Below are 20,744 nucleotides of genomic sequence, written 5' to 3'. Positions count from 1 at the left end.
ATAGGTATCGAATTTAGTGATGAATGAAGTTTTTTATCGATCGCCCGGGTCCATCCAGATTTGGTTGTACCCGGAATATTCGTCGAGAAATCTGAGTATCTCGTGCCCGGCCGTTTCGTTGATCATGCAATCGATATTAGCCAAAGGAAAAATGTCCTTGGGGCACGCCTTGTTCAAGTCTTTGTAATCTATGCACATTCTTTATTTATTTTCCTTTTTAGGCACTACTACTACGTTAGCCAACCAATCCAGGTACTTAAATTCTCGAATGGAACCTATTTTAAGGAGTTTGGATACCTCGTCTTTGATGAACGCATGCTTGATTTCGGACTGAGGCCTCCTTTTCTGTTTAACCGGGTGGAACTTCGAGTCCAGGCTTAGCTTATGAGTGGTCAATTCTGGTAGGATCCCTGTCATATCTAGATAGGACCAAGAAAAATATTCCACGCTACCTATAAGTAATTTAATGAGTTTTTTCTTGAGCTCGAGAGTCAACCCCGTGCCCAGGTATACCTTCTGATCAGGCAAATGTTCGATCAATATGACTTGCTCCAGCTCCTCGACTATTGATTTTGTGGCATCGGAATCGTCAGGGGCGATGAATGACCTAGGAACCCCGTAATCATCATCCTCGCCAGCCTTATGCTTCTCCGGTTCGATCAGGGCCGGTGTCGGTGATTGCTATTTAGTTTCTTCCTTCCTAACCAACCCCGGGCTCATTAATGTCGAGAGTGCAGACATCATGATCACCTCATCAACTGCGAGCATTTCTTTTGCGGCCAGCTGTTCTCTGTAAACTGTCTTGTTTCCTCCCGGTGTTAGGAACTTCAACGCCTGGTGTAGTGTCGAGGGTATTGCCCTCATGTTGTGAATCCACGACCTTTCGAATAGAGTGTTATACCTCATATCCCCTTCGCTGACGTAGAACTTTTTTTCCTGAATGGTTACGGCGGTGTTTACTGGCAGGGGAATCTCCCCTTTAGTAATTTCACATGCCATGTTGAATCCGTTTAAGACCCGGACTGCAGGCACTATTTGGTCTTGTAGACCCAGCTGCTCTACGACCCTCGATCTGATGATATTGGCCGAGCTACCTGGATCAATAAACACACGCTTAACTCAAGATTTATTTATGAGTACAGAAATTACCAGGGCATCGTTATGCGGTTGCACGATGCCTTTAGCGTCTTTATCGTTGAAAGAGATGGTCCCCTCCGGCATGTAATTTTGGGTTCATTTTTCCCTTGTGATGGACACCTTAGAACGCTTCAGCATTGGCCCTTGTGGGGATGACGACTCCACCGATGATCACGTTGATGACATGCTGAGGTTCCTCTTGCTCGGTCTGCTTGTTGGAGTCCCTATTCCTACAGTGGTTTTTGGCTCGATTACTCACAAATTCCCGGAGGTGTCCGTTATTGAATAACCGGACCACTTCTTCTCTTAGCTGTCGGCAGTCTTCGGTCCTGTGGCCATGAGTGCCATGATACTTACACATCAGGTTGGGTTCTCTTTGAGCAGGATCAGACTGCAATGGCCAGGCCACTTTGATGCGTCCGATGGCTGACATGATACCGGCAGCATCGACGCTAAAGTTGTATTCCTAAAACCTCGGTGCCTCCTGGCCCCGATTGGCCTGTCGAAACTGTTTTTGCTCATGAGTCCCCGGCTATTATGACTTCGATCACTTCTTTTTTCATTCCTCGCAGGGTTATGTCCGGATCCGCTGCCCCTTCGATCTCCGCTATATGGTTGATACCGATCTCTGCTTGGTCTTGGCTCATGATCGACGACTCTTTTAGACATGTCATTAGTTTTGATGGGATACACGGACCCAGAGGGGGCCCCGAGCTGATTATCCTCGACTTTGATTTTGTTTGGTACCTGTTATGGACGTCAGCCCAAGTTACCGCCGGGTACTATATCAAATTCTATTTCAACTACTGTGAAGCCAAGAAGCTTTGGGGGTTGCGTCCTTGAGTGAATTCTTGAACAGTCCAATAATCTGCAACCAAGGGCAAGTCCATCCTTTCCATTTGAAACCTCGATACAAATTCCCTAAGCATTTCGTTATCTCTTTGTTTTACTTTAAAGAGGTCCGATTTTCTGGTCTCGACTTTGATGGCCCTGGCATGAGCTTTTACAAAGGCATCTGCGAGCATATCAAATGAATCAATAGAATTAGGGAGAAGGTTGTGATACCATATCATTTCTCCTTTAGACAGGGTTTCTCTGAACTTTTTCAGTAGAGTCGACTCGATTTCGTCATCTTCTAAGTCATTCCCCTTGATGGCACACGTGTAGGAGGTAACATGTTCATTTGTATCCTAAGTCCCATTATACTTTGGAATTTCGGGCATACGGAACTTCTTTGGGATCGGTTTCGGAGCTGCACTCAGAGGGAAAGGTTTTTGAACAAATTTCTTAGAATCCAGGCCTTTCAATATCGGGGGCGCTTCTGGGATTTGATTAACCATGGATCTATAGGTCTCCACTTTTTTGCCGTTGGCTTCGATTTTCTTTTCTCCTGATTCCACTCGCTTTGTCAGTTCCTCAAGCATCCTTATTATCTCGGGGTTGGTCTCGGGTTCAACTTCACCTGGTTTTTTTTGTGGCTGGTTCCTTTATGTGGGTGTTTTCTCGGGATAGTTCGGGCTCAACTCTGCTGGGGGCGCGACTTTGGTTCTGCAACTGGGCTATTGCTGACTGTTAAGCCTGTAATATTTCAAAGATCATCGGTAAATTGATCCTATCACCTTCGCCATCGTGTGTACTCCAGGCTATCGATCGGGCTCCACCGCGAATGCTATTTTCGGGTTCGGTAGACAAGTTTGCGTCGATAGCCACAAGTGAGTTAGCATCGATCGGGTCCGCGATTGGAACTCTGTTGGGGTCAACAGGAGACACCTCGTTGTTGGGCACTACATTGTTGTTCTCGCCATGGTGGCCAGACTCAGCATCAACGTTCAGATGAGCAGATTGAGAGTTCGACATTTTTAATTGGACCTAAAATTAAAATCTCAAAGAACAAGTGTAAAACAGAGTGCATTATGGAAATTTGTATCAAATTACCACTATTATCCCTAGCCCCACAGTGGGCGCCACACCGTTTACCCTAAAAAATGGGTAACAATGGAATTTATATGTGGTTTTAAGGATATGCAGATTAATTCAATACGAGTGATTAACGACGTTAGATTAAGCAAATGAAAGACGTAATAAATGGCCAAACTAATGATAAGTATAATTCCGAGCTCGGTTGATAGCTCGATGAGGAACCTGCCCTCGATTCCAAGCTTGTACTTATGAAGAACTTAAGAATAAAAATAAGAACTTTGAACAACAAAGAGAATTGAAATAAATTACCTTGATATGCGTGTTACAATGTGTCCCATGAATAATAAGCTTTACCCTTTATATAGTAGGGGAGTTTTACTCAAAGTACAATTCTAAGAAAGGTAAAAATCTTGTGTTTCGCTAATCACTGATTTTCTGCCAATACGGGCCGAGATTCACGCCATGATATCCAGTTGGGCGCGGATATGACGGCCATTTGTTAGTCGTGTGAAGCTGTTTGGTAATACTCTCCGAAGTCTTGATCCTCGAACCGGACCCAAAGGACATGGCCTCGATACCCCAAGGGCAGGTGTTTTACCCGAGCCCCGATACGAGGGGCTCCTCGCTTTGACTCTGATTCATTACGGTCACGTTCCTGCTCCGTTTGACTTACCGGCAAATCGAGGTGTTCAGTGAGCCTGGTTTTACCCGTATACAAACACAAAGAGGAGGAAAGAGCTAAAGTTTCTCTACAAAGGTAATCCTACTATCCTAAACTTAATATTAGAGAATAAATACATTTGAGGATGACGATATTGAGCTGGAATTACGGTTTTTATACGTTATTGAGTAAACCCTAACAGCTAGTGTTCTTGAACTTAAAGGATAGTTGGGGAAGACTATGAATAGTATCGACTTGATGAGATATGAGCTAAATGCTATTCTTTACAGTCTAGATAGTATTTTAACTATTGAATATTATATGGTTGCATACGAAATACTAGACTTAGAGTTAAAAACTGAAGAATCGCTTTCTTTGGTGAGAATATGGATATTTACTAAACTTGTGAAGCCAGACCTGTGTTGGATACGTAATTGACGCATCCCACCCTATTGTCGGGATGCGTCATTAATACCTCATATCTGTAAATCGTGAATCATTAGTGAAATTAGAACCTTGGGGATACGATTTGGAAAGCAATCTCAGGTACACTGAAACTTTTTATCCTCGGAGTGTTTCTGCAAACTCATATCGAAAATTGCGTAGAAATAAATTTTAAATGTGATTCCTAGCTTGTGGGAATGAGAGGGTTGGAATTGCACCATTTCTTGCATAGTAAAATATTCAACAACAACAACAACAACAATCCAGTAAAATTCCACTAATGGGGTTTAGAGAGGATAGTGTGTACGCAGACCTTACCCTTACCCCGAAGGAGTAAAGAGGCTGTTTCCGAAAGACCCTTGGCTTAAAAAACAAAAAGACAAAAGGACAAAAAGGAGACAATATTAGTATCACAACAGCAATCATAGAAAAAATAGGAACACCATGAAATCCAGAAGAAAGATGCAAAGCAAAGGGAGACAATATTAGTATCGCCACAACAATCATAAGAAAAATAGGAACATCATGAAATCTAGAAGAAAGATGCAAAGCAAAAGCGATAACTAGTAAATAGGACCTGCACTGAAAAGCGAAATAGTAAGACACAACATTGCCACTAACTATCTTAGACAAACCAAGTAAAATATTCAAGTGCTATAAAAATTATTTTCTTAAGATGTAACTTCGTTTTATTTTCAAAGAAAAAAACGCTACACTTTGTAGTATTTTGTGAAATAAAAATACATGATTACAGAAACGTTTTACACTTAACTATTCATAAATGATTAGATTGGCTATAAATGTTATACGTGATAAAAGTAAATATTTTGGGAGTTACTTGAGTTCACCGAGATTAAGCTTAGATATTTTTCCATAATAGATTATGAAACTACATATGACGGAGTAGGCATGGAACCTACATTATAGTATGGAACTACGAAAGAGTGTCCCACGAGAGGGTATATTTGTGCTACTTTATTAGCATGGCTGAATCGATTCGTGTGGCACAACAGTAAGACGATCTAAGCAAGTACGGTATATGATACCTATCGCCAGTACATAACTTAGTTGACTTTTTTGTGTCGGTGATGGAATAATGCTCCCGGTAAAGATAAGATTTTTACTTGATTTTGTTAAAACTTAATGCTAAAAGGAGACTCTGAAATATATTTTATATTACCGCTTTATTTCATTGTATAGATTGTTAATTGATATAAATATTTTTTTTCTTATAGTAATTGTTTATGCATGTCTCATGTTTTCTTAAATCTTGTCTAACTTATTTATTAGGGAAAGAGGTTCATGATTCATACTAGGCATGTGAAACTTAGGCCCGTTACTAAATTTTTATTTATGTTTTTAGGAGGGCCGGACCTGAGCAGCTTGAGCTTTGTGGATAGGACAACTCCATATATTCATATGTGACTTTTGGCGAGGCTTCACATTTGTACCAATGGAGTAGTTATTATTGTTGTTGTCATTATTATTATTATTATTATTATTATTATTATTATTATTATTATTATTATTATTATTCTTTCGAGTCATCGCGGTATGCTCAGTTGACATTTCATTCCGCGCCATAGAGATTCCACAGACAATAGTAGTATTTATGTTTTGGGTTAAAAATTCTATTATTATTCATATGACATGCATGAATGAAACTCTTAACCTTTATATTTTTTTAATGAAAAATAAAAAGATTGATTAAAGATTGTATTATTGCTTTGTTTTATTGATTAAAATAATTATAGTTTAAAAGGTTTCTGCATCCATCTATTAGGCATATAGATGGGTAATATTGTATAAGTTAGTTCACTCGGGTAGGATAGGATGTCGAATGCCAGTCAAGTGATTTTGGGGCGTGACATTCAAGAAGTATTAATTTTTGTATAAAATTCACCAACAATATATATCATGTTTGGTTAGTTTTTTCCAACTATTCGTACATAATGCCGTATATATATATATATATATATATATATATATATATATATATATATATATATATATTAAAGGAATAAAGTTACAATGTATAATTGGTATTGTGGTTAAGTGTCACGCCCCAAAACCGAGGAGCGTGACCGGCGCTCAACTGAGTAAACCCGACCGAGCAAGCCTGTTAGATTTTATTCTACCCAAACTCATCCATGAATAGAGAAAATACATATTATCATTAATTAGACGAAAATATGTTCATGTCTACAATACCAATTCATTTCCAATAGTTTCATCATTTTTAAAGTCTCAAATGGACAAGTAATACATCCACAACATAATATAGTTTGTCTTTCCCCAGCACCAATATATAACCCACACTATGTCTACGGAGCCTCTATAGATAAAGAAGAGTGCAATGATAATACCGAAAATAAGGCCCCGGCTATACCTCAAATAGAATACACAAAGTATAAAAGATTTATGACCCCGGAATAAAGTGGGGCTCACCAAGTCAGTTGGGAAGAAGGTGCACTGCTATCAATGATCAATATCTCCTGCTGTGGAACCACCTGCATACATTTAAAGATGCAGCGCCCCCCGCAAAAGGGACGTTAGTACCGTCGAATAGCACTAGTATGTATAATTAAACACTCTCTCAATAGAATGACAAATAATATAAATAAGATTATCATAATATCAATGAAAGACTTAATCAACATCAAACCTCAATTTAGGATCGAAACAATGTTCAAATAAATTTTTACATCTCACATTGGGAGATTTTTGGTATCGATATACCATTGTCCACAATACCATTATTCACAATACCATTATTCACAAAACCAGTACGACCGTACTATCATCACGGAGTCCAATCATGACCCGATCGGCTAGGCCATTTCATTAGAGGCATCAACCATAATTTTTCTCAATATCAATACCACTGTCTTTAATACGGAGTCCGATCACGACCCGATCGGCTAGGCTATCCATTAGGGACATCAACCACAATTACCATTTCAATTATAATTTTTAGTACAATCACCACCATGTGTGCTGCATGGTGTCCGATCACGACCCGATCGGCTAGGACGTCTTATTTGTGACATCAACCTTTTTATATCAATCATCGCATTTCATAATACTTTCACATCTTTTCATTTTATTGGCACTAGTGGCCATAATTATAAGATCATTCTTGGCACGTTGGCCATATTTAGTATTTCATGCTCACATTATCAATTTCAAATATCATCCTCATCATCAACAACAAACACAATTTAAATCAAAGTGTGTAGTACATATGTGAGCAATTTAGAGTCTAATGCACATAGAGATATTTCACAAATTTTGACATAATAGCCTTTATTTAAACTTGACTTAAGGTCGAAATATTATTAATGCACAATCCATATTTTAACACATCCTCAATTGGTAGCATAACATGAATAGAGCATTTGTAATGCTTGTTGAACATATATCGTTCAACCTAATTTTACTCGGAATAGCCAATTTCATAATGAATCATTCGGGACTTACATAATTTATATGAATATCGTGAGATTCAATTCTAAGAGAAGAGTTTAGCCAACATACCTCACTTGAGCTTCCTTACACTCTAAAACATTCCGAAATTCTTAGCAACTTCAATCTATTTTAGAAATATAAAAAAATTGAATCAAAATTAGGAAGATGATCATGGTTCTAGCTCACTTGAGTATTTTATCAAACACTAGGTGTGCATAAGGTTTCAATGTCTTTTTTATGAAGGACTTCAACATCCCACAACCCAATCTTTGCCATTTTTAGCTCAACAATCTTCCTACACCCTTTGATAATACATGCATGTAAAATAAACAACTCTCATGCCCAGAAATTTATCTTGCTAGTTACCAATTTTCAGAAAATTTTGAAATTAGGGTTTAGGGTGTAGAATCTTACCTCTAGGATGAAGACCTAGTAAGCTTCCCTTCTTAATCTTCCAAAATTTGAGCAAGAATTGAAGAAAAATTATGGAAGAACACTTTTTCACTCTAGGGCACTCTCTCTTACTCTAAAATATCAGATTATGACTCAAAAATGGCCCAAAGAGTGTATTTAACGAAATAGGGTCGGGTTTTAAAAACTTAAAAATGGAGCTCCGAAACAAGGTATGCGATCACATAACCGATATTCGGACCACATATCGGTCGCATATTTGATTACAAAATAGCCAAAAGAACTGCCTGTGTATGCGGTCACTATACGGTCGCATAGTCGACCGCATAGTTGCTTCCAACTGACCCAATCAACTTCCTCACTCTGCGGCCATTATGCGGTCCGCAAAGTGGTTTTGCGGTCGCATAAATGTACTTTTCTACCAAATATTTTTCTTTACTTTTCGGTGCATTGTTCAACCCAATAAAATATTATTTCCTTTGCAAATTTTACCGGGATTTACACATAAGTACTTCGAAATTTTTTGGGGTGTTACATTAAGCCAAGTGGAAAATAATTAAAAAATCACTTGGCATTCTTAAAGTGAGTTTAGGAGGAGATTTTCAGACATGAAAATAGAACTTATATGGGATCCCATTTAATGGAAATCATAACTTTTTTTTTTAAATTTAGTTTTGACTCTTATATGGCAATCTTCAATTCAATTTTGTTATGGATCTTTCTTGTTTCATCTCTATAATGACTCGGCCGGTCGTTTTGAGTATTTTAGCCCCTATCTCCTAATTTATGCTCCCTCTATGTTATATTATGGTTACGTGACTTGTCGGGGTGGTTGGTTTTGGTTTCGGGTGAGTTTCGGATTGTAATGGGACATATAGTCCCTAAGTTGGAGGTTTAAGTTGTTAGAGTTGACTGTAGTTTGATTTGTGTGAAGATGACTTCGGAATGGAGTTTTGATGGTTCTGAATAGCTCCGTATGGTGATTTTTGTCTTAGGAGCGTGTCCGAATGTTGATTTGGAGGTCCGTAGCTCGTTTCGGCGTAGTTTGGCAAAAATTGAAAAGTTGGAAGATTTTTGGAAAGTTTGGCAGGGAGTGGACTTTTTGAAATTGGGGTCGGATCTTGATTTTGGGAGTCGGAATAGGTCTGTAATGCCAATTATGACTTGTGTGAAACAATTTGGTGTCAATCAGAGTTGTTTTGGTATGAATCGGCGTTGGTTTCAGAATTTGAAAGTTCATAGTTCATAGGCTTGAATTTAGGTTGCGATCCGTAGAATTCATGTTGTTTGATGTGGTTTTGGCTTCTAGTAGGCCTGTTACGTGTTTTAGAACTTGTTGGTATATTCGGACGGGGTCCCGGGGGCAACGGGTGTGAATCGGATGGAAATCGGATCAATTTGGACTTAGTGATTTGCTGAAGTGCTGGGCTGGTTCTGGTGTCTTCGCACCTATGGAGGGATTGGCTGCAGGTGCGGGCTCGCCAATACGAGCCAATGGTCACAGAAGCGGATTTTGTTTAGCCCAGTTGGGATCGCAGGTGTGATCACTTGTCCGCAGATGCGGAGGCCAATGGTCACAGAAGCGGAACTTGGGAAAACAGCCTAAGGCTTGACCGCAGATGCAGTCGTTTCTTCGTAGAATTAGCTCACTGATGTGAGCTCTTATCCCCAGAAGCGGAACCCCTAGACTTAAGCTTGGACCACAGCTGCGATGGTTTTTCCGCAGGTGCGGCATCGCAGAAGCAACCCAAAGGCCACATAAGCGAAGGTCGCTAGGCAGAAAAGGGGATTTTTGAGGGTTTGATTTCATAATTCATTTTGGGACTTTGAGAGCTCCGTTTGAGGTGTAGTTTCGAGGGATTTTTAGAGAGGACTTTGGGGTAAGGAATTCTAACTCATTTTTGATTAATTCCCACGAATCTAGTTATAATTTCTTCATTTAATTAGTGTTTGGAGTTTGAAATTTGGGGAAAATGGTAGAAACTTCTTAGACTAAGTTTTTGGGTTTGGAAAGGAAAAATGATGTCGTATTTGGATAATTCTTGTATGGTTGGACTCGATATCGAATGGGTTTTCGGATTTTATAATTTTGGTCAGGTTCCGAGACGCGATCCCGGGTCGACTTTTGGGACAATTTTTCAATTCTTTTCTAAGATCATAATTTCATTATATAAATTAGTTTCCTATAGTTATATTTATAGTATGAAATTGTTTTGTCTAGATTTGAGCCGCTCGGAGTCGGAAAATCAAGGGAAAGGCCTTCTAGTTGATTGATTTAGCGTGGTTTGAGGTAAGTGACTTATCTAACCTTGTGTGAGAAAAATTCCCCTTATGATTTGGTATTGTTGTGATAATTGTGATAAGTGAAGGTCGTGTATGTAAGGTGACGAGTGCGTACACAGGCTAAATGTTGAAATTCTAGTTTTAGCTACGTTGTTTCCTTTTCATGTCTTATTTGAGTTACTTTAGCAGGTTATATTCATCATGTTTAGCCTAACTTCACATGTCTACTTGTCTTATCTCTTATTTGCTATTTGTACTACATGTTTAGTTGAATTACTTGCTTTCTTAATTCCGTACTCACTATTTAATTGTGGAATTCTCTACTTAAATTGCTATCCTTGAAATATCTTGCTGTTGAGTTTGGTGTTGAGTTGCAAAGGCCGTGGTTTCTACTGAGGCAAGGTATAAGTTTTGAAATGTCATTTTACTTAGCTGTTATGTTTGGCATTCGTGTTATTGTTGAGGTAATTGTTTGGTTGTTTGCATAAGGTTTCTGCCGTGATGCTGTTATTATTTGCATGAGGTTTCTACTGTGTTGTTGTTGCTATTTGCTTGAGGTTTTTGCCGTGCCGTTGTTATTATTGATATGCATGTGGTGGTGTAAGGTCTGGGTGTTGAAACGCATGCGGTGAGATAAGGTGGGCTTGATACGCGTGGCTAGTAGGGAAACTACTAGAAGGCATGCGGTGTGATAAGGTGGGATAAAATGCGGGGTGCTATTTTGGGAAAAATAATTTTTAAAAGTAAATGTAAAGGCCCCCGCGGTGATATAAAGAAAGATTGTGAGTTATTTATTTTTATGATTTGGGACTACGAGGCGATACCTCGGGAGTGCCCCTATTGATCTTTTCTCTATTTGATGTATTTGTTTGGTTGTTGTTTCCTTAACATGTAAACTCCTTGTCTTCCTTTCGTGTTGTATTGATTACCTTGATTCCATGTTGTCAACTTTCCGTAAATTCTTTATTGTTTCACTTCCTTTTCCATTATCATTATATCATTATGTCTTCTGTCTTATTTCTTATTATCTCCGGTAGGGCCTTGAACTGACCTGACCTCGTCACTACTCTACCGAGGTTAGGCTTGGCACTTACTAGGTACCGTTGTGGTGTACTCATACTACGCTTCTACATATATTTTTGCGCAGATCCACGTACATCCTATCAGCCCCGGTATTAGCTCGCTGAGTTGCTTGTTTTTGGAGACTTCAAGGTACACATGTCCGCGTCCGCAAGCCTCGGAGTCCTCTTCTACCCTGTCCTTCCTTATTTCTTTACATTTTATAGACAGTGATGTATAGGATTGTTCGGTGCTGTATCTAGAGCTTGTGACTTATATCGCACCAGGTTTTGGGATTGTACGTATTGAGTTTTAGTAGATTCTATTTATGAAATTGTTTGGATGTTCAAGTTTTAATCTCTTACTTAATATTTTCACATATTGTTAGGCTTACCTAGTCTTAGACACTAGGTGCCGTCACGATATCCCACAGAGGGAATTTGGGGTCGTGACAAGTTAGTATCAGAGCTCTAGGTTCATAGGTGTTAAGAGTCACAAGTAGGTTTAGTAGAGTCTCGTGAATCGGTACAGAGACGTCTGTACTTATCTTCGGGGGGCTATGGAATTGTTAGGAAAATCTTCACTTCTTTGATTCCTTATCGTGAAAAATTGTTGACCTCGGAATTCTAAGTTTCTGTCTTTCTATTCTTTCATAGATGGTGAGGACACGTACAGTTGAATCAGATGACCAGACACCCGCGCCTCCTACTAGAGCCGTGAGAGGCCGGGGCTGGGGTAGAGGTCGAGGGCGTCCACGCGGTGCAGCCAGAGCACCTACACGAGCTGCTGTAGAGGAGCCACCAGTAGCTCCAGTTGGAGAGCAGGCACCTGAGACGCCTGTTACTGCACCAGCACTCCAGGAGACTCTCGCCTAATTTCTGAGCATGTTCGTCACTTTAGCTCAGGCAGGGTTGTTCCCACTTGCTCCTGCCACATCTCAGGCCGGGGGAGGAGCACAAAATCCCGCTGCCCATACCCCCAGAGTAGCGGGTCCTGGTTGACCAGATCCCAGAGGTCATTCCAGTGCAGCCGGTCACCCCAGTTCAGCCCGAGGTTAGGGCAGCAGTTTCTGATGGAGAGCAGCTCAGGCTCGAGAGGTACAAGAAGTACCACCCCTACTTTTAGCGGGTTGGCGTCAGAGGATGCCCAGAGTTTTTTTGAGGAGTGCCACCGTATCCTCCGTACTATGGGTATTGTGGAGTCTAGTGCGGTTGCTTTCACTACGTTCCAGCTTAAGGGAGCGACTTATCAGTGGTGGCGAGCTTATGAGTTGGGTAGTCCGGCCGAGGCAGCTTCGCTCACTTGAACTTTGTTCTCGGATACATTCTTGAGGGAGTTTGTTCCCTAGAGTCTCAGAGATGCATGGCACACTGAGTTTGAGCAGTTGCGCCAGGGTTCCATGACCGTGTCGGAGTATGCAGTCTGGCTTAATTATTTGGCTAGGCATGCACCAACCTTAGCTGCTACTGTTAGAGAGCGAGCCCATCGATATATCGAGGGGCTCAACCCCAGTATCAAATTTGGCATGGCTCGAGAGTTGGAGATGGACATCGCATACTAGTCGGTAGTGGGGATCGCTAGGAGATTGGAGGGTATGTTGACTCGGGAGAGAGAGGAGAGGGAGGCCAAGAGGCCTCAAGATTCTGGCACATATACTGGTACTCGTGCCCCAGTTGCAGCTCGTCATGGTAGGGGCTATGTGATTCGCCCTGTTCATTCAGCACTTCCAACCTCCAGCGGTATTCCAACCACTCATAGGCCTTAGGCTCCCTATTATGCACCACTATTGTCTAGTGCACCTCCTGCATGAGGTGCCTTCAGCAGTCCGTCCAGCCGATTAGGCCCGAGCTAGCCACATCAGCCACGTCCTCCGAGATCTTGTTTTGAGTGTGGTGACACTCGTCATATGGTGAGGGATTGCCCCAAACTCATGAGGGGTGCACCTCCACAGACTACTCAGACTCTGCGTGCTCCATCAGGTGCTCAGGCCATGGCTATCGTACCAATTGCCACTCCACTACAGGGCCAGCTAGAGGTGGAGGTTGAGAAGGTAGAGGTCACCCTAGAGGGGGAGGCCAGGCTAGATATGATGCTCTTCCTACTAGGACGGAGGCAGTTGCATCCGACTCAGTCATCACAGGTATTGTTCCGGTCTGTCATAGAGATGCATCAGTCTTATTTGGTCCAGGCTTCACTTATTCCTATGTGTCATCTTATTTTGCTCGGTATTTGGGTGTATCCCATGATTCTTTGAGTTCTCATGTCTATGTGTCCACACCTGTGGGAGATTCTATTGTTGTTGACCATGTGTATCGGTCGTGTTTAGTTATTCTTGGTGTTTTTGAGACCAGCGCCGATCTATTATTGCTCAGTATGGTAGATTTTGATATTATTTTGGGCATGGACTGGTTGTTGCCCTATCATGCTATTCTCGATTATCACGCCAAGACCGTGATGCTGGCTATGCTAGGATTACTATGGATTGAGTGTAAAGGTGCTTTAGATTACATTCCTAGCAGGGTTATCTCATTTCTAAAGGCTCAGCGTATGGTAGAGAAGGGGTGTAATGCTTATCTAGCTTTCGTGAGGGATGTCAGTGTTGATACTCCTGCCGTGGAGTCACTTCCGGTAGCGAGGGATTTTCAAGATGTATTTTTGGCGGATCTTCCGAGCATGCCTTCGCTCAACAGAGTTACCTCGGTTGAGCAAACCTGCACAGTGTCGTCTACCCAACTCACCCACAAATAAAGAGAAGAATACATTTCATTAATAAGTCAATAAGAAGTCATGTGAACAACACCGGTTCATTCCCATTAGTTACATCATTAACATATCTTCAAAATAGTACGTTGTACAATCATAGTTAAAGTGGAACAGATGATACCATTACAACATTTTTAGTTAACTTTCCCAAAAATAGATACAATCCACACTATGTCTACGGAGACTCTAACAGGAACAGAAGAGTGCTATGATAGTGACGACAAAAAGGCCCCGGCTATACTTCAAAATTCTATGTACTAAGGATAAAAGATACAGCACTCCGAAATGAAGTGGGGCTCACCAAATCACATGAGGAGAGGGTGTGCTACTATCACTGATCAATACCACATTTATGGAACCACCTGCATCTATTAAAGATGCAGCGCCCGCGGCAAAAAGGACGTTAGTACATATGGAATAGTACTAGTATGTAAAACTAAACACCCTCTCAATAGAATGAGCAACAGTAAATGGAGAATAAAACATGATATGAATAAGAGACTCAAACGGTATCAAAGTACCACATTAGGGGAAACATAAATTTCAAGTAGGTATCGGCAATTTAAATTGGGAGATCTTTATCACCGATATACCACCGTATTTTAGCACGGAGTCCGATCTCAGCCCGACTATCTAAGCCGTCTCATCCCGATACATACACTCACAATACCACCATGTGCGCGGCATGGCGTCCGATCTCAGCCCGATCGGCTAAGTCGTCTCACCACAATGTAGTGTGGTTCGACATTACATCACATCTAGCTAGCAATAATCTCATCCCATTTAAGGGGAAAACATCTCAACACATCGATCTCATCCCATATAAGGGGAAACAGTCTTGTCACATTAACACGGGGATTTACCCCTCAATCCCTCCTACACCGGCACGTGTAGTTTCGGGGTTAGGTTGTTCCGACCTACCCTTCCTCTATGGCTAATCGATACTACCAAAGCATTTGTTATTAAAAGTATATACCTCTCAATTCATATTCCTTTACATATCATTCATTTTATTGACATCATTGGCCATAACGCAATATCATTCTTGGCACATTGGCCATTCTTCATAATTCAGCTCACTATTCTATTTTCAATCATTATCATGAATAATTAACAACAAGGCCTTTCAAATTAAGACTTAAATCACATACTTGAGCAAATTAGGGTCTTAGGGACATATGACTTCTTACACAATTGACATGGTAGCTTTCATAAGAATTCACGCTTTCAAATCATAACATAGTAACACACACAACCCATACTTAAACCACATCCTCAAACATTAACTTAACATAGCAAGAATCTTTGGAATGCATTTTGAACACATAATTATTTCGACACAAGGCTTATTTGAAAACAATTCAATTTATATAGGGCATTATGAGACTTACAAGGACGTTGCAGGGTTCAATTCTAAGAGAAGAGTTTAGCCAACATACCTTGCCTCGAGCCCTTTTAATTTACTAACATATTCCGGAGATCCTAGCCACTTCTATCTATTTAGAGATATTGAAAAATTGAACACAAATTAGGAGAGAGTTTATGGTTCCAGCTCATTTGAGCATTTTATCAAACACTAGGTGGGTATTATGATTTCAAGGTCCTCCCATGGTGGATTCTTTCACCCCACTAGCCAAAGTCTACCCAATTTAGCTCAACATTCTTCCCCCAACCCTTGATAGTACATGCATGTAAAAATAAATAACTTCCATGCCCAAGAATTGCCTTACTAATTACCTATTATCAATTAGAATCACGGAATTGAGGGCTATGGAGTAGAAACTTACCTCTAGGATGAAGACCTAGTTATTTCTTCTAACAATTTCTTCAGCTTTGAGCAAGAATTGATGGATGATGGGCTTAGGAACTCCCCCTCACTCTTTGGTACTCCCTCTCTCTAGAATGTATGTTTTTGCTTCAGAAGTGGTCCATTACTCTAATATATCGAAATAGGATCAGTAAAAAAATTAGAAAAAAGGAGCCCCATCACAGATCTGATGCTTCTGCCGTCCACGAAATAACCCCCAGAACTGGGGACTCCTGCCCCACTCTGCGACCATTATGCGGTCCGAAGACCTGTTATGCGGTAGCATAATGTGCCGCAGAACCTCCCTCCGAAAAAATCTTCATGCTGGTTCCGTGGTCGATATACAGCCCGCGAAATGAATTTGCGATCGCATAATTGACCGCACAATGCCATCCAATCTTGTCCAGTTTCCTGCTTCACTCGACGAATCACTCTGCGGCCCGCATAGTGATTCTGCGGACGCATAGTGGGCCGCAGAAATGTCTTCTTCTGCAAAAAGAATTTCTTTACTCCCCAGTACATTGTTCAACCCAAAAAGTCTGTACCGCGACTTGCTTCTACATTCGTCAACACAAAAGCCTACTTTGGCACCACGAAACCCCGGGTTTTTAGGCAAAATTTATGGGGCCTTACATCCTCCCCCACTTAGGATCATTCGTCCTCGAATAAGGGTCAAAATTCACTATTAGCGCACAATGTGACTCAGTTGCTACAACACACACCATCAGTTCTAATTTTTGACTAACTCCCTAAATTTCCAAAATTTTCGCTAGAGTCTCCCCTGTAATTGGGCCTATGTACCTGCCAGAGAATCCCAAAACAATGCCAACCGTGGCCTCACGAGCAGTATACCACCAAAAAGGAACACTTTTAACATCAACGGTACAAATGATACATAATTCGTAGAAGGTAACTCTTAGCATTTTCATAGAACACAATTTTATAAATACATGGCTATCCAAACAAATAAGGATACTTCTTCTTTTTTTCCTCGGCCTCCCAGGTGGCCTCTTCAACCTGCTGGTTTCGCCATAACACTTTCACGGAGGTAATCTCTTTATTCCTCAATTTTCGGACTTGCCCATCAAGGATGGCAACTGGAATTTCTTCATAAGTCAATTCTTCACTAACCTCAATGGTCTCTACTGGCACAATAACCGACGGATCTCCAACTACCTTCTTCAACATAGACTAATGGAATACCGGGTGCACTAATGACATCTCAGGTGGTAGCTCAAGCTTGTAAGCCACCTGACCAATCCTCTGAACGATTCTGTACAGCCCAACATACCTCAGACTCAATTTCCCTTTCTTACCAAATCGCATTATACACTTCATGGGGGAAACCTTCAAGAAAACCCAATAATCTTCTTTGAACCGACGCACATCCAAATAGGACTTTTGACGACTCTGATCCATTTTCAATCGCTCCTTAATGATCTTAACTTTTTCCATAGCCTGATGCACGATGTCTGGCCCTATCAACTCCGCTTCCTAACCACCCAATAAGAGATCTATATCTCCTACCATATAGAGCCTCGAACGGTATCATCTGAATGCTGGCATGATAACTATTGTTATAGGCAAATTCTATTAGAGACAAATGATCATCCCAGCTAACTTTGAAGTTAAGAACACAAGCACGCAACATATCCTCAAGAGTCTGAATAGTCCGCTCTCCCTACACGTCGGTCTTTGAATGGAAGGCTGTACTAAGATTCACCTAAGTACCTAAACCTTGCTGAAATTTCATCCAAAAATTAGTCATGAATTGTGCCCCTCGATCTGAGATAATAGAAACTGGGGTGCCATGCAACCTGACTATTTCCTGGATGTAAAACTGAGCATACTATTTTGCTATGTAGGTAGTCTTAACAGGTAAGAAGTGTGCTGATTTCGTGAGTCGAACCACAATCACCCAAATCGAGTAAAATTTACGAGGAGTGCAAGGTAGCCCTACCACAAGGTCCATGTTAGTCATTTCCCACTTTCACATTGGAATTTCTATGTTCTGTGCCAACCCACCGGGCCTTTGGTATTTGACCTTCACTTGCTGACAATTTGGACATCTTGCCTCAAAGTCCGCTACGTTCCTCTTCATATCGTTCCACAAATAGACTTCCCTAAGATCATGATATATATTTGTAGAGCCGGGGTGCACGGAATACCTAGAAGTGTGAGCCTCGATCATGATTCTTTCTCGGAGATCATCCATATTTGGAACACATAGTCGCCCTTGGTACCTTAGTGTACCATCATCCACGCCAAGAGTAAAGGCCATGGTATTATGTTTTTGAATCCCCTCCTTCAATTGTACCAACAATGAATTGTTGAATTGCTTCTCCTTGACTTCCACCACAAGCGACGATTCAGCCCTATTTTGCACAATCACCCCTCCTTCACTAGAGACCGCAAGACGAACTCCCAAACTAGCCAACCGATGAATCTCCTTGGCTAACGGCCTTTGATATGCCTCCAAGTGAGCCAAACTATCCATAGATTTTTGGCTAAGAGCATCCGCTACAACGTTAGCCTTCCCCGAATGATACAGGATGTCGATGTCATAATCCTTGAGTAACTCAAGCCATTTTCTCTGCTTCAAATTCAATTCCTTCTGTTTGAAAATATATTGAAGGCTTTTATGGTCCATGAATACATCCACATGGACCCCATACAAATAATGATGCCAAATCTTCAACGCAAGGACCACCGCTGCAAGCTCTAAGTCATGTGTTGGATAGTTCTTTTCATGATTCTTGAGTTGCCTAAAAGCATACGCTATCACCTTTCCACGTTACATTAATACACACCCAAGTCCGATCCTTGAAGCATCTCAATATACGACAAATCCATCTGTACCCTCTGGTAGAGTCAACACCGGTGCCGTAGTTAATCTTGATTTCAACTCTTGGAAGCTCATTTCACAAGCATCTGACCATTGGAATTTAACCGCCTTCTATGTCAATTTAGTAAACGGAGAGGCAAGAGTAGAGAACAAATTTCTGTAATATCCAGCTAAGCCCAAGAAACTGCGAATCTCTGTTGGAGTAGTAGGTCTAGGCCAATTCTTCACGGCTGAAATTTTCATAGGGTTCAACCTCAATTCCTTCTCTAGAGACAACATGACCCAAGAACGTAATAGATTCAAGCCTAAATTCATATTTTGAAAACATTGCATATAACTGGTGCTGATACAGGACCTGCAAAACTGCCTTGAGATGATCGGCATGGACCTCCTTACTCCGCGAATAAACAAGAATACCGTCAATGAACACTATCACGAAGGAGTCAAGGAAAGGTTTGAAGACCTGATTCATAAGATCCATGAAAGTTGTGGGGGTATTTGTTAGCCCGAAAGACATTACCAAAAATTCAAAAGTGCCCATACCGGGTCCTGAAAGCTATTTTCGGTATATCCTGCTCCTTGATCTTCAATTGGTTCAACCCGGACCTTAAATCGATCTTGGAGAAGTAATTAGCACCCTGCAATTGATCAAGCAAGTCATCTATCCTTGGTAGTGGGTACTTATTTTTGATTGTAACTTTGTTAAGCTGCCGATAGTCAATACACATTCTTAGCGACCTATCCTTATTTCTTACAAATAGAGCTGGTGCACCCCAAGGTGACTCACTCGGCTGGATGAAACCCTTCTCTAACAAATCATTCAATTGTTCCTTTAGCTCATTCAATTCTGCTGGTGCCATTCTATAGGGCGGAATAGATATAGGCTGCGTGCATGGCATCACATCAATCCCAAATTCAATCTCCCTTTCTGGCGGGATCCCAGGGAGCTCATCCGGAAAGACCTCCAAAAATTCATTCATAACATGCATGGACTCAAGTGTAGGTGCCTCAGCATCAGTGTCCGTAATATGGACCAAATGGTAGATACACCCTTTGTTAATCATCTTTGTGGCCTTAATGTGAGAAATAAACCTACCATTCGGCACCACATTATCCCCCTTCCATTCAATCACTGACTCAGTTGGAAATTCAAACCTAACCGTTCTGGTTCGATAGTCAAACTTAGCGAAACATGAGTAAAGCCAATCCATCCCGTTATTACATCAAAATCGACCATCCCTAATTCAATGAGATCGTCCATGGTGTCTCGACCACGTACCGTGACAGCACAATCCCTATAAACCCGCGCGGCCTCAATAGACTCACTAACTGGAGTAGATACAGAGAACGGCTCATGGAGTTGTTCCGGTTCTATAACAAATTCTATAGCAACATAGGGAGTAACATAAGACAAAGTGGAACCGGGATCAATAAAAGCAAAGTCGAGAACACAAGCATGCAACATGTCCTCAAGCGTCTAAATAGTCCGCTCTGCTTGCCCGTCGGTCTGTGGATGGAAGGTTGTACTAAGATTCACCTGAGTACCCAAACATTGCTGAAATTTCTTCCACAAATTGGTTGTGAACTGAGCCCCTAGATCAAAAATGATAGAAACTGGAGTGCCATGCAGCATGACTATTTCCTTGATATACAACTAAGAATATTGTTTCGCTGTGTCGATAGATTTAACTGGCAAGAAATGTGCTGATTTTGTGAGTCGATCCACAATCACCAAAATTGAGTCAAACTTACACGGAGTGCGTGGTAATCCTACCACAAAATCCATATTAATCATTTACCACTTCCATATTGGAATTTCTATGCTTTGTGCCAACCCACCAGGCCGTTGGTATTCGGCCTTTACTTGCTAACAATTCGGACACCTTGCCAAAAAATCCGCCACATTCCTTTTCATGTCATTCCATCAATAGACTTCCTTGAGATCA

At 41.1% G+C, this 20,744-nt stretch overlaps 1 protein-coding gene across 1 annotated transcript in view; it reads right to left on the bottom strand.

The window, feature by feature from the left end:
- Positions 1-18,603, bottom strand: part of LOC138909738 (uncharacterized) — a 28,633-nt gene extending 10,030 nt beyond the window's left edge. Inside the window, exons 1-2 of the mRNA XM_070200951.1 lie at positions 17,998-18,603; positions 17,157-17,447 (exon numbers count right to left, since the gene is read on the bottom strand). Of these exons, the coding sequence (XP_070057052.1) occupies positions 17,157-17,447; positions 17,998-18,603 (897 nt within the window). The remainder of the gene's footprint in view (positions 1-17,156; positions 17,448-17,997) is intronic.
- Positions 18,604-20,744: the final 2,141 nt, after the last annotated feature.

Source organism: Nicotiana tomentosiformis, chromosome 4 (assembly GCF_000390325.3).
Source record: "Nicotiana tomentosiformis chromosome 4, ASM39032v3, whole genome shotgun sequence".
Lineage (NCBI taxonomy): Eukaryota > Viridiplantae > Streptophyta > Magnoliopsida > Solanales > Solanaceae > Nicotiana > Nicotiana tomentosiformis.
The sequence above is the reverse complement of the archived record's forward strand: the minus strand, read 5'-3'. Positions and strand labels throughout refer to the sequence as shown.